Below are 14,515 nucleotides of genomic sequence, written 5' to 3'. Positions count from 1 at the left end.
AACAGCTCTCTGTACAAAACACAAGAGGTTATTCTTAAAGGTATTAAACAAATGGATAGGTTTTAAAAGTAAAATAACAGTTGTACTATTGTCTTAGCCACTGAGTTTGTGAGATTCTGTCACAGAGTAGGTCATAAAAAAGGATCTTTATTATGTTTCCAGTTATATGAGTATTCTGTTGGCCATTTTCTGATCTAAAATTTCATACATAAGCATAGTGATATACACCTACGTGGTTTAAAATCTAGCTAGCTAGGCAAGGTTTGAGTTGCAAAAAACTTGAATGGGATGCCCACCACTCTTGATACCTCATATCATATGATGGCTCTGAAATATTACAGTATCCATCTACTTTTATAACTTTCAATAAGAACTGTCTCTTGTTTTTAGAATCACTTAGCATTTTTTGTATCTTCAGAGAAATATTCATTGTACTATTTTTCTACTTGCTGCAACAACTGATTTCTATTAGAACAATTTTTCTTCCTTTATGCACTGCTCTGGTTTAATGGACTCCATTTTTCTTATATATCTATTCATGCTTTCACACAAATATATAATACTATATATAATAACATACACAGTGTTAACAATCCAAGAATAGCAGCAATACAGGTGACAATATATCCTTTGACATGCAGGCAACATTCAAAATGTATTTTTGGGATATGTGTAACTATTTTTGTTCCATCAATTTGTGGCATTCTATTAAAAAATATCTCTTTCAAATAATGCCTAATTCCCATATAATGCATTTTTCTTATATTATCTTATTTGTTACATTATATTTCTCACATATTTCATTTAATTAAAAATCAGATTCTGTAAGTGCAAGATGGCACACAAAGAATTTCTTTTTCCTTTTTCCTCCACTAATTAAAAAAATTTGTTAACCTAACTAGCTACTTTTAAATAATATATTCCTCTCAAAATTCCATATTAAATTCTGTATTCAGGAAAAAGATTCTACAAATTTGAAGTAAGCAGAGGGATTTGAAAAGTTATTTGGTTCACATTTGTGGATAAGCAACATAAAGGAGAAAGATTTGTTGGGTTTAAACATTAACAGATTCAGAGTTGAAAACGCATATGTGCAGTCTTCTTTAGCTTATACATTGTTAGAGAAATAAAGTGCATCAGATTTTATAATAAGTTGCTGATATCGTTTCTGTAATGTAAAATATGATCTTTGTCTACTTGGATGGGTTCAGAAGTATTGCTTGAAAAGGAAATTCACTAACATACATGCTCTTCTTGGGGATGGCAGAAAGATTCATTTTTAATTATTTATTAAGATACATATTTAATATATCTAATGTGTTTGTAACTGAGATCAACAGTAGATTGCAGGTATGAAGAACTAAAATAAAGGATTACTGCACAAAAATCTTCAGTCTAAAAAAAAAATGCCTGTTGGAATGAAGAAAGAAGATTTGTTAAATAGGGAGAACCAGTGACAGAAGTCATATTAATCATTTGTTGAAGTAAATGATAAAACAGAAACAGCTACAGAAAGTTTTCTATCATTTCTCAGAGGCCTATTGAGTATAGTTTTGACAGTAGCCCTCAGGGACAAGTTAGAATTAATGTCACTGATTTTGTAAAAAAATTCCTTTTGATTCTCAGATTGATGAAACTATTATCTTGTAACATAAATAAGTATAAATATAAGCATACGTTGTCAAAAGCTTTTAATTATGTTTTTAATTGCCTCATTCTTTTGTTTGATGTTAGATTTGTACGACGGCTGATGTATTTTTACAAACCTAGCAGTAAATTGTATGCCAATCTAGATCTCGATTATGCAAAGTCAAAACAGCTCACAGTTGTTGGTTGTCAATTTACTGAATTTCTCCTTGAATCTGAAGAGGTAAAATTTATTTACTTTTTAGCCATATTAAAGACTGGCAGATTCCTGTTTGATGTATTCTAAATGCAAAATCATACAATTTTTACCAGGTTAACAAAACTGGAAATACTTCAGTGGAAGAATTTAATTCTGAATCTTTACAATTAAGTAGGAAATGCAGCTTAATTTGGGGCAAAAATAGAATTCATAAAATACATTGCTTATTCTGGGTCATAGAAGAAAATGTAATATAAAAGATATTGGTAATGTTTTGCTTCAGTAAATAAATTTAAAATTAAAAGAATATGACATGCCTAAAACCCTTTGGTGAAATTATTATTCCTCTTCTTAACTTTGCACCACAGGGGAATATAAAATAAATGTAATTAAATGGTGCCACTCAGTCTGACTGCTTGTTAAGTAGAAATGTCACACCTTCTGTTTAAATACGGAGGCAACACAATATTTTGGAACAACCACATTAGTTTAATTTTAAAAAATAACTAATTAATGCAGACCAATCAATTTCAAAGTTTATTAATCAAAACACATAAAAAAGAAAATGCAATCAGTTCAGAAACAAAGAAAATGCTAGTTATATCTCCTAAGTCTTTCCTTAGTTGGTACATTAGCCAAGAAACTTACGTCTTTCATACTTCAGAAGATGCATTTTAAGAAATAATTATGTATTTAGAAATTAAAACTTAAAAGGTGCCATGGTTTTTGATGCACTGGCCTAATCTGCTTCAGAACATTGAGTGGAAGTGATACATAGATCAATCAACATACCATTTTGCCCCTCAGGAAGGAAGACAGGAAGGAAAGAAGGAAGGAAGGCAGGTGCAACAAAAGGTAGATACAGACTTAACAATTATCTACAGTTTCTACATGTTCACCTTTTGCGTTCCTAACTTTCTGTGATGTGCAAAAGGTAACCAGAATTGTTTGTTCCAGTTCTTTTTTTTTTTTTTTTTTGCTTGATTTTCTTTACAAAACTTATTAATATGTAGAAGGAAAACAACAGAAAATTAAGTTCACTTTGCAAAAAACCTAGTCTTGACTTGGCACTTTTCTATTTTCATTGTTAGCTTTGGAAAAAATGTGGATTGCCTGTGGATTGTTTATATTTATTACTGCCATAATCCCCATAGGAATAACTTTCAATTTATGTCAAAATCATTTGAGGCATTATCAAGACTGACTGTCTCCACATTTCACATGTAGTCTAAATTTCTTAAAAACAACTTCCTAGCATTGTCACATACATTTTTGTATTTTTTCTGTATTATGTATCCTTTGATTTAAGCACAGATTTTAAAATATCATATGTTACAGAATTTTTATAATATTTTCCTTTTGCTTTGCTTTTTTCGGAAACTAAGCAGTTGTTTACTTTATACCAAGAAAAGTTGTAAATGTATTATTGTGGGTTTTTATTAATTGAGCAAGGGAAATTTGTTAAAAGTAATCTGAATAAAGTTTTTGTTCTTTCCTTTTAAAGCAGGATGGGCATGGCTACCTCGAAGAGTTAGTAAGAGATATTGTGCACTGGCTTAACATTTCTTCTGGAATGAAACCAGAACACAGTCTCCAGAACAATGGGTTACTTAACACTCTTAGTCAGCACTACTTCTTATTTTTTGGTACCCTCTCCTGTCATCCTCATGGAGTGAAAATGCTTGAAAAGTGTAATGTATTTCAGTGGTATGTATTTAGTTACAAAAATAGTTTTTCAAATGTTGAAGTTCCTGAAACTTAAACATAGAAATTATCTTAATGTATGTTATCATTTCTGTAGAATTGAATGTGTGGTAAACTATAGTTAGCTGTGACTAGTTGACATTAAGTTTTTATTTTTGGAGAAGCAATGTTATTTTAGATTTTATTTGTAAAAATGTTGAACACCAATTACCAGCAATTTAAAGACTGTTGAAGAAGATAAATATATTCCTAATGCTTTCTAAGTAAACATTTCATATTTATAGAATGTAATGAGAGCTAAGCACTTGTCATTTCTCTTGGAAAAATGGTTGGAAAAAATCAATATGCATTGCTTAAATGCCACAATAATACTCTTACATGTTTTATGATGTATACTGCCCAAAGTCACTTATTGAGATGGGCAGCTATAGAAGTATAAATAAATACGTAAACTGTGTTGGAAAGTAGCCTAGGCAAAATTATTCTTTGGCCCAAGTAACTTCAGAATTCAACACTGGCAGAGACATTGATGGAAGAACAGAAAAATAGAAGAAATTTAAATATCACACTGCTTTTCTTAACTAGGCACATATCTTTTTAGATTATGATTTAGTTATAAGAATATATCCATATCTTACTAGAATTCTATTCATTTTTTGTTTCTTTCCAGTCTCCTTAATCTGTGTTCCTTGAAGAATCAAGATCACTTACTCAAACTGACAGTTTCTAGTTTAGACTATAGCAGAGATGGTTTAGCAAGAGTCATTCTTTCTAAAATCCTAACGGCATCAACCGATGTAAGTGAAAGGCAGATTATCTTATTCATGTCTTCATGGTATGGTATAGAAGCTGAAATGATGAACTATGTTTGAATCCTTTCTCAGACATAAACTTGAAACTAACTGGGTGACCTGAGTCAGCCATTTTCTTTCACCCTTCATACCCTTATGAAGGAGTGTCCTGAAAGATGGTAAGAGCTAAATACATCATAATACTGTAGATAAACTTGTAAAAATAAGCTATTTATTTATTTGCTTTTAGCAAATCTGTCAGGTTCATGGCTACTCAACTGGTTTAGGCCATGAAATATAATGCAGACATAGTTATACAATCATATAAATATAACCAATTTTAATTAAATTCAGTTACAATAAAATTGAATCATGCTAAACAAAAGTAAACCTTTACATGGAGCCATGGAAAATAGATGAATTTATAAAGTTGCATTATATGTGACCAGATTATACATTTCCTCAAGGAATTCTTGAATGTCAATTACCATTTCTGCTTTCGTTTATCCATCTGTCCAAGTTAAATTAGGTCACACTTATGCAGAAATATTGAAAATTCAAAATGATTCACAAATTTTTAATCACCACTGTACATATATATACTCAAGCACTTATACACGTCATATTTAACCCAAAGGAATCTGATTCTGAATTAAATCTGTTCCTCCCTCCCAAAAAAACACTGGAAGGTTGGTAGAAAAAGCTTGTGTCTTTTACTGAAGTTATATTGAAACTAATGTTATCTCTTCCCCTCCCCATTTAAGGAGAATATTGAATTTAATCTTTCAATTAAATATATTTGGGGAAAATGTTATGGAAGGCAGAAGCTATAGATCAAGTAGACTCCAACCTTGGTTTTGATTTGAAATTGACATTAACAGTACAATGACATATTGTATATGTAAACCCAATTTCTAATCATGTTCCATTTTCTGGTTTTCCAATTCATTTTTTCTTTCATAGAATTGTAGGTTATATGCTACAAAACACCTCAGAGTACTTCTGAGGGCCAATGTGGAGTTCTTCAGTAATTGGGGAATTGAGTTACTTGTCACACAACTTCATGACAAAAATAAAGCCATTTCTTCTGAAGCACTTGATATCCTTGATGAGGCATGTGAAGACAAGGTGAGATTTTTTTCCTCGTTCTTTAGTTGAAGAAAAAATAAACCTTATTTTAACCTTATTAATCCTGCTTAGATATTATATTAATAATTATATTGTTATTATGTCATATTAACTTTGTCCCTCTTATCTTCTTTGTTTAGGCTAATCTTCATGCCCTTATTCAAATGAAACCAGCACTTTCTCATCTAGGAGACAAGGGTATGCTTCTGCTGCTAAGGTAAACATTAATTGTATTACTCAGGTGAAAACATTGGCGATGTAAATATTTTATAAACAATAGTGTTTTGTTTTGTTTTGTTTTTTCAGATTTTTGTCAATCCCCAAAGGGTTTTCCTATTTAAATGAACGAGGCTATGTAACAAAACAAATGGAGAAATGGCAGAAGGTATTTAATTATCAAATCGGAATCATTCCTTGGAACTGTGTTATATGTACGTCAGCTCTTATACTGTGGCTTTACCTGAGCCTACTTTGTTACCAGCAAATATTAGGGACACAAATGCTCACAAGGAACACTATCAATACATTTATTTCAGAATTTTAAAATACATGTAGTGTCCACTTAATCATTCATTCAGAGATTGTTTGAAGTTATGATGACAGTACGAGGAAGAAAACAGTAGGGTGGCAAAAACAGCAGAGATGGGGAGATTCGGGGAGTGGGGGAGAGTTTAAACAGAATTGAGCAGGGCAGGGCAGGAAAAACGTAAGATCCTTGCCTAACAATAGTGCAGGTCTAGTCTAGTCTAGGACTATTGAATATTCTGTCACTAAAAAGTGTGGTAACTTGATACATAGCTAAAGACCACGTCCTTTAAGGAAGGAAATTCTGGCCCTAGTTCTGTTAAACACGGACTACTACCTGTACCTATTCAACTCCTTTCATGTGACTTCTTGTGGTTAGAAGTGCTGGTATTTGGAAAAATTATATTTAAATGTCCGTCTTAGGTAATTAGTTTGAATAAACTAATAGTTTAGTAGGATTAACAATATTTAAATTAAAATTTTAAAGAGCCATTTCTTGGAGCACAGTTAAGAGGTATATAATGCATGTATGAAAATTTTGCAGACTCTTAAAAATAGCTTTAATTATACTTAGTATTTAATTTTTATTAAAAAATGATTTTTAAATGGTATTTTTGGAGTACCATTCTTAGGATATAATCTACTTAGATCAGTATTTCTTAAAGTGTGATCCTAGGATTCCTGAGGGAGCAAGACCCTCTCAATGGTCCACAAAAACCAGAATTATTTGCCAGCCCATGTTGAAAATTAATATAGTATTAAAATTGTTTGGAGGTAGATTATATGTAATATTGTTTGGATGGAAGAAGGAAAGTTAGGGATTTAAAGACAAAGCAATTTTAAAAAGTGATGTATTGACCCACATTCTCCACATTAAACTAGTCCTACCTAAAACTGCCCCTTTCAGTAGAAGTGCTTGCTCAAACTAAACTAACAGTTCCACATAACCTGTAGAAGTATTGCCCTATGGAAAGTTTAATAATAGAAGAGCTTATCCTTTGACTACTTTGCACAATGAACATCTTGGTGTAATGAATGAATGGGGAGGCATTATCATTGATGCCAACTATTCCAATTTGTTATAGAAAAATAAATTTATAACCAAACAGGAGAATTGTATAGGATAGGCTTACTTTGTAAAATTGTGAACCTGAACCAGTGGGAATTGCACTGTATTGATCTTGCTCAATCTTGTTGTCTCTCATAGAGACATGTTTTTGAAGCATTTTGATTATAAAATCAACTTCCAGTAAGAATTTTATCATACTGGTATTAAGGAACATTTTTTAACTAGGTCATCATGTAGTGTGTTTATAAATGTAATTATTGCTAGAGAAAATGTTTTTCTGAAGATCTCTGCATTCCATTATATCCTAGGAATACAATTTAAAATATGTCGACTTGATAGAAGAACAATTAAATGAAGCACTTACTACGTACCGCAAACCTGTTGATGGTGATAATTATGTTCGTCGGAGCAACCAAAGGTAAAACCACCTTGACTCATTTGTTAAAGCAATGCCTATAAGTATGCATATGGTTTTAAAATGATTAGAATTAACTCAGTGCAAACAGACTGTTTTTCTTCCCCACAGATTACAGCGGCCTCATGTCTACTTGCCAGTTCACCTCTATGGCCAACTAGTACACCACAAAACAGGCTGTCATTTGTTGGAAGCTCAGGTGAGGAAATTTAATGTAATTGATTCAAATAAATTATTAAATAAAGTGTTATACTCTTTTCACTATCTTTAGCGTTTAATTGCTTATTACTGATTCAGAGGTATATAGCATGATCCACACTACAAGGCACTTTGACTTGGCTTACCTAGATTGGCCCCATAAGCAAGTCAGGAATTGTAAAATCACATACAAAGTTAAACAATTGCCAGAATTCATGCATGCATTCTCTCCTTTTAACTAATGGGAATAACTTCTGAGGATTGCATAAAATTGATTTATAAGGCTAAAAAAAAATACTTCAGTTTATTGCTCCTTCACACTTGATAGTTTAATCCCCATTTCTTTAGTCTACAGAAATAGATGGCCTCCATTGCAGTGACATTGTTTGCCTCTACAAGATGTGGAAATGTGATTAAAAGCATAAATACTTGTATTTTATTATTAGCGCTGCTGTCATATGAAAACAGAATGGAACGCTTGATAAATAAATTGCACTGTGGTTGTTCTTTTTGCTGTTTAGAGTATCGTTCCCGACATGAGTTACACTGTCCGTTCCCCCATGCTGGAAAAGTGGGAGGGGATTAAGCAACTAAAAGCTGCTCTTTGGGCACTGGTTAGTTAAAAATATTTACATATTTTAATATATATTTCTATAACTAAGTATCAGTTGGTGGTCACAAGTTTGTTTCTATTCCGAAATGTTTGTAGATTGCTATAGAGAAGTAAAATAATATCTTAGGCTTTGTTTGTATTCTGTGTTTTTTTTTTACTACAAATGATGCTTAAAGCAGCTGATAATAAAATGTTAAATAATTAAAATAAATTATGAATGGAATATATAAATAATGTATTTATATAATCTATTTGTATTTAGACAGGCATGTGAACTTATAAGAAGGCAAATGTTTTCTGAATGAAAATTTAATTTTCAGCAGAACTGTGTTATATTTCTAGCTTGGAAGATGAGCTGGAAGGATTTAGGACAGTGATGGTGAATCTTTTAGAGACCGAGTGCCCAAACTGCAACCCAAAACCCATTTATGTATCATCAAGGGCCAGGTGGGCATGGCCCATTGGGTGGGCGTGGCCCATTGGGTGGTTGTGGCTGCGGTGGGAACGGCAGACTGAGTGGGACTAAAAAGTTCAATCGATCAATTCCAATTTTGCGAGATCTTTTTTTTCCTGCAAGAAGTTGAAATTGATTGATTGAATCTTTTTTTTTTTTTTTTGCACACGGAGGCAGAGGCCTAAAGTGAAAAGGTTTTATAAAACCCAGGTGAAGGCCTAGGACTGTTGTGACAGTGTGCGTACCCACAGAGAGGGCTCTACGTGCTATAGGTTCGCCACTATGGATTTAGGACTTTAAAACAGTCATTAAGGAGACTGCTTTTTATGTTCCTCTAAGACAGGGATGTCAAACGCACAACATCACATGACATGTCATGACTTATTGTGACTTTTTCTCCATTGCTGGCAATGGGGTGGGCGCAGTTTTGCTATGATGCATCCGACCCGTGGGCTGGCAGGTTGACACCCCTGCTGTAAGAGGTTTTGAAGGAAAGCATGCAAATGATAAACAATAAAAGCAAATAATTTGGGAGAAGAATTAATTTTAAATTATGTCTGGCAATGATAACTGCAGCCTTTATGGTTTTTCTACACAAGCTCAGAGATTACATTGATCTGTGTCTATTAAACCAATAAATAAAGATTGTCAAAATTTGGCCCAAGCCATTTAACATTAGTAGCCCTGTATCCTGCTTGTTTCCGGTGAGAAAAATAAAAGGTTTCTTCAGCTTTCAAACCAAACTTTCTGGTTTAACTTACCAGAATCGCAAAGAAAACATTAGAATAGCATTGCAAACATTTCCTGAAAATAAAAGAAAAATGTGCTGCAGTTGGCTCCAAAATTATTTTGTGTCATCATGAGAAATACCATTTTTTCTTGGTTAATAAGTCACACTGTTAGTTATCAAATTTATGCTTTTATGCACTTGACTTTGGGTTGTTAATCCAAGAAAGAAACTTGTTGATGTCAAAATTAAATGTTGGGTTTTGTACATGGGTTGAATCCAATGGTTCCCAATACTCCTACAAAGGAAGACTCCTTTAGTAGAAGAAGGAAATTTTCAAGTCTGTAATATTAATCATATTAACTATAATTTTCTATTGGTGAGAGTAATAAAATGAAGTAGATTTTAAAAAGCATATTCCTTGTGAAGTTGAAAATTAGACTATAATAGAGTGGTGCCAATATTTTTAAAAGAATATCCTTTGGCGGCTCAAGTGGATACTTGTGTAAGTAGAAACAGTGTAGCAGTTATGCAAAATCTGCTTTAAAATTATAAATCACTATCTTTTCTCAAACATTCCTTGATTTTCTAATTATTGACATTTATTTATATTTAAGGGAAATATTGGATCTTCAAACTGGGGATTGAATTTGCTTCAGGAAGAAAATGTGATACCTGATATAATAGCACTTGCCCAGCATTGTGAGGTCCTATGCATTAGAGGGTAAGTAGAATTTGAAAACTGGAAATGCATTGTAAAACATCTGTGAACAGTTTATTTTGTCTGACATCAATATATTTAGATTTTTATGACATAAAAATGACCTTGTCTCAATGCAAGATCTAGTAGAGCATCTCAGATATATGACCATTCAGCCTGTTGGAAGGCCTCTAGCAAAGAGTTGTTCACATTTCAATTAAAATGTTATTATGGCTTGAGAACATCACCATGGAGAACTACTACTTTTTGTTCCCCAGCTGACAATTTGTATAGTCATGATTTTATTTTATTTTTATGTCTAGCATGAACTTGCTTCCTTGCAGATTTAATCTGCAGGATTCTGGTCCTCCCCTCTGAAGCTATAGAGAATAAGTCCACTCCCTCTCCTGTGTGACAGTTTTGAGATTAATATCTTTCCTTGGAAGAGGCTTAGTAGGCTAAATATAATCATTTCCTTTAACTAGTCCTCACAGGGTGGTTTCTAGACCTTTTACCATTTTGGTGGCATTCCTTTGATCTTGCTCCAATTTGTCACTATCCTTTTTGAAAGATAGTGTTCAGAACTGGATAGAGTATTTCACATGAAATTTAATTGAGGTAAAATAGAACAGAACAATTGCTTTCTGCCATCTGGACTCTGTGTTTCTGTTAAATACACCCTAGGACATAATTTGACTTTTTTGCAACTGCATAGTGCTGGCTGGTAGCTTTTGCATGTACTACTACCGTTCTGCCATTCCCCCCACCTCCCATCTTGTATGTTACATTTTTCCGCCTCCTTCATGCAAAACTTTTAGAGTCCTCTCCATTCAATTCCATCTTAATCATTTCAGCCCATTTCTTAAATTGCCTAGCCCAGTGATGGCAAACCTTTTAGAGACTGAGTGCTTAAACTGCAACCCAAAACCCACTTATGTATCGTTGGGTGCCGGTTGGGTATGGCTCATTGCGTGTGTGTGGCTGCAGTGATAACGGCAGAGGGTGGGACTAAAAAGTTCAATCCATCAATTCCAACTTTGCAAGATCTTCTTTTTTCCCGTGAGAAGTTGAAATTGATTGATTGAACCTTTTCTTTTTTTGCACACGGCGGAGGCCTAAAGCGAAAAGGTTTTATAAAACTGAGCTGAAGGCCTAGGACTGTGGCGACGGCACACGTGCCCACAGACAGGGCTCTGCGTGCCACCTGTGGTATGCGTGCCATAGGTTCATCACCACGGGCCTAGCCCTTTTTGAATTGTCTTTCTTTTATCTTGAAGTATTTAGCTACCTCTTCCAGCTGAAGTAAAATTATTAAAGAGTGGTGTTTGAGTTCATTCAGTCAGTTGAGAGTCCAGGGACTGGTTCCATGGAGAGAGTCTTTCCCGCAGACCAGCGGGGGCATTGTGTTGCATGCTACTTGCATCCCATGAATGGGGCTTTGCTTGTATGTGCGACCAAATTTCTGTCATGCTGCAGACCGATGCTGGTTCACAGACCAGGGGTTGGTGACCCCTGCTCTAGCTTTTTTCTTAATATCATGAATATTAAAATATTAATACCATAAATATCATGAAGCATTTTGTTGAAGACTTTGTTAAAAAGTCTAGGTATACTATATTTACAACATTCCATTATTCTAGGAAGTTAGTAATCCTGTCAAAGAAGGAGATACAGTTGGTTTGGCATAATTTGTTTGCAACATTTCCACGCTAGCTCTACTAACTAGCATGCTTATTCTCATGTTCGCAAACACCTCACCTTAGGGGAGATAATGTTCAACAGGATGGCATGGCAGAAAAGGCTTGTCTCCTGGTCCCATCAGATTTAACTCCTTTACAGACAGGAATATACAGGTAGTTCTTGACTTACTACCACAATTGGGACCGGAATCTTGATTGTTGAGTAAGGCTGCTGTTCAGTAAGATGCCCATGTGACCACTTTGCTCAATGACTGCAATCTCGGCTTTCAGTTGCAATTATTGTGCACTGGGGGTCAATGCACAGTAGGGGCTATGGCAGGGCCTCTTCCCTCCCAGTTATCAACAACTGTTATTGACCCTGGAAAAAAGGAGAAACAGCACAATACAGTGTCATCCACCCACAATTCCTAGAACCACTCAGAAGGATTCCATGATTGATGATATTGAAAGCCACTGAATGGTCAAACAGGAATGCACCAATTGCACAACCAATGCCATTTTTTTTTTCTCTGTTCTTCCCCCTGCTGTTGATGAAGTAGGCCTGGCTCTTACCGTAGCAAAGAGCAGCTATCCCAGTTGCAGCCACTCTCATTACCCTTAACTCCACAGCTCCATCCACTCTGTGCTCTTCTATTCCAGCCATTTTTCCCCTCCAACTGCTGATGAGTGCCTGGCTGAGGAATTCTGGGAGTTGAAGTCCACAAGTCATAAAAGGGCCAAGTTGCTTTAAGCAATTTGGAAGGTGTTAGAGCTTAAGCAAGTTGCTCTGTTTCAAGTTCTAAATGTGTCCAGATACTTAAAGCAAACCATTTCATGCTTAGAGCATTGTGTAAAGTTTGGCCCTTGAATCTTTTTAAAATGAAATATTTTGTAAACCTCTTGTGGTAATCCCTATGCGCTTTAAATCTTCCTGATCTTTCTTGGTGTGTTACTGTTTCTTGTTTACCATCTATTCTATCTAAAATCTCCATAATAATATAGGAGATATATAACTGAAGCCTAGAAACCAAGCAATAAAACAGTAAATAGTTTAACTATTTAACAGTAAATAGTTAAAACCGTTATTCATTCAGGTGTAATTTGGCAAGGAAAAAAAGGAAATGCATTAATTAAAACTGTTGATATTATTCCCCATATATTTAGTAGTTCTGTATTTTTGTTTCATTAAAAACCTGAGTATGGTTGTAATATTTGGAGTGTCTTCTGTGGGGTCATATTGATTATTTTCAAGATCCCTAGGCAGACCTAGGACAGCAAAGCCAAAAGGAACAGAAAAAGCATTTTTCTATAGTTAACTATATTGCATTCCCACTTTTTAATATATTTTCATTTGACTTTTATTTTCTAAATGCAGGACTTGTGTCTATGTGCTTGGCCTAATAGCCAAAACAAAGCAAGGCTGTGATATTCTGAAGCATCACAATTGGGATGCAGTAAGACACAGTCGAAGGCAACCTTGGCCAGTTGTCCCCGACGATGTGGAGCAACTCTGCAATGAACTCTCTTCTATTCCCAGCACACTTAGCTTGAATTCTGAATCTACCAGTTCAAGACATAACAGTGAAAGTGAATCTGCACCATCAAGTAAGCTATTTGACAGCACTAGTAGCTAACAAATGTCTTCCTTTTTTTTTTTTTTTTGAAAAACATGTAGACTACGAGGGTCAGCTTTTTCTTTGCATGTACTTCATAATGTGCACTATAGATTAGATCATGCTACCTCATACGTTTTTGTTTTTGTTTTTGCTTTCCTCTTGTTGAGCAGATGTAGCTTAGAATCATATGGTAAGCCAACAACAAACTGCTTTAAACTTAATTAATAATTTTTGTTTATTGTGGACAAGGAACATAATTCCAAATTATGTTAAGGTAAATAATGTTAATTTCAATAATTTAATTAATGTTAATAAGTTAATGTTAGTAATGTATTAATCCAGTCATTAATTAGCAAAGAGGTGGGCAAACTTCATTTTTGTGAGATGTATTTGCTGGTGAATTTTGTTTGCTTGTTTTGATAGTAATTATCCGTGGTTTCTTAGCCAGAAAGACCTAAGTAAATACCACTGTGAACTCATTTTTGGAAAGGATGATTTATTTTTTCAAGATCTTGAGATCAATATTAGTTTAGAAACCATTCATATAACTAGCAGTTGCTTGCTTTTTAAGAAATAAATTGCAAATGTGTGGCAGGTCCAGATTGGGACCATAATACAGGAGCCAATGATACTTTTAATCTATGCTGGGATTCACTTCAAGCATAATTGATGTTTGAATTTTTTTTATTTCTTAATTGTATCATCAATGTCAGAAGTACATGAAAATTTAAATCTCAAATGCATGTTTAAATAAGAACACTTATGTAAAAATTTAAACTAGTGAAACAATTGCATAAATAGTTGTCATGATTAACATGCTGAGATGAGATCCAGGTATTTTATCACTAAATTGGAGGCTATAGGCCTAATTGTAAAATAATATTGGTAAAGATTTCCTTTCAGTTCCAGTAGATTCTTACACTCTTTTGACTTTTAGAATATGTAAGTAGTCACCCTATACTTGTTGCTTTCATATAATGTTCAGCTTCTTTGCCGAACTAGCCTTAATTACCCAAACCTTTGTGGATCAAAAAAAAAAAAAAAGAACAT

General features: G+C 33.9%; 1 protein-coding gene across 4 annotated transcripts in view; it reads left to right on the top strand.

The window, feature by feature from the left end:
* The window catches only part of RICTOR (RPTOR independent companion of MTOR complex 2), a 62,962-nt gene that overhangs the window by 38,908 nt on the left and 9,539 nt on the right, over positions 1–14,515 (top strand). Inside the window, exons 20-31 of one of the 4 annotated variants that reach the window (XM_039347942.1) lie at positions 1,735–1,870; positions 2,654–2,701; positions 3,354–3,553; positions 4,221–4,347; positions 5,305–5,469; positions 5,610–5,686; positions 5,776–5,854; positions 7,372–7,481; positions 7,590–7,677; positions 8,198–8,290; positions 10,088–10,194; positions 13,225–13,454. In XM_039347942.1, the coding sequence (XP_039203876.1) occupies positions 1,735–1,870; positions 2,654–2,701; positions 3,354–3,553; positions 4,221–4,347; positions 5,305–5,469; positions 5,610–5,686; positions 5,776–5,854; positions 7,372–7,481; positions 7,590–7,677; positions 8,198–8,290; positions 10,088–10,194; positions 13,225–13,454 (1,460 nt within the window). Of the gene's footprint in view, positions 1–1,734; positions 1,871–2,653; positions 2,702–3,350; positions 3,554–4,220; positions 4,348–5,304; positions 5,470–5,609; positions 5,687–5,775; positions 5,855–7,371; positions 7,482–7,589; positions 7,678–8,197; positions 8,291–10,087; positions 10,195–13,224; positions 13,455–14,515 lie in introns of all 4 variants that reach the window. The other 3 variants (XM_039347941.1, XM_039347944.1, XM_039347943.1) reach the window with 3 other exon arrangements.

Source organism: Crotalus tigris, unplaced genomic scaffold (genome assembly GCF_016545835.1).
Source record: "Crotalus tigris isolate CLP2741 ecotype Arizona unplaced genomic scaffold, ASM1654583v1 scf7180000018103.2265978, whole genome shotgun sequence".
In the NCBI taxonomy this organism is placed as follows: domain Eukaryota; kingdom Metazoa; phylum Chordata; class Lepidosauria; order Squamata; family Viperidae; genus Crotalus; species Crotalus tigris.
The sequence above is the reverse complement of the archived record's forward strand: the minus strand, read 5'-3'. Positions and strand labels throughout refer to the sequence as shown.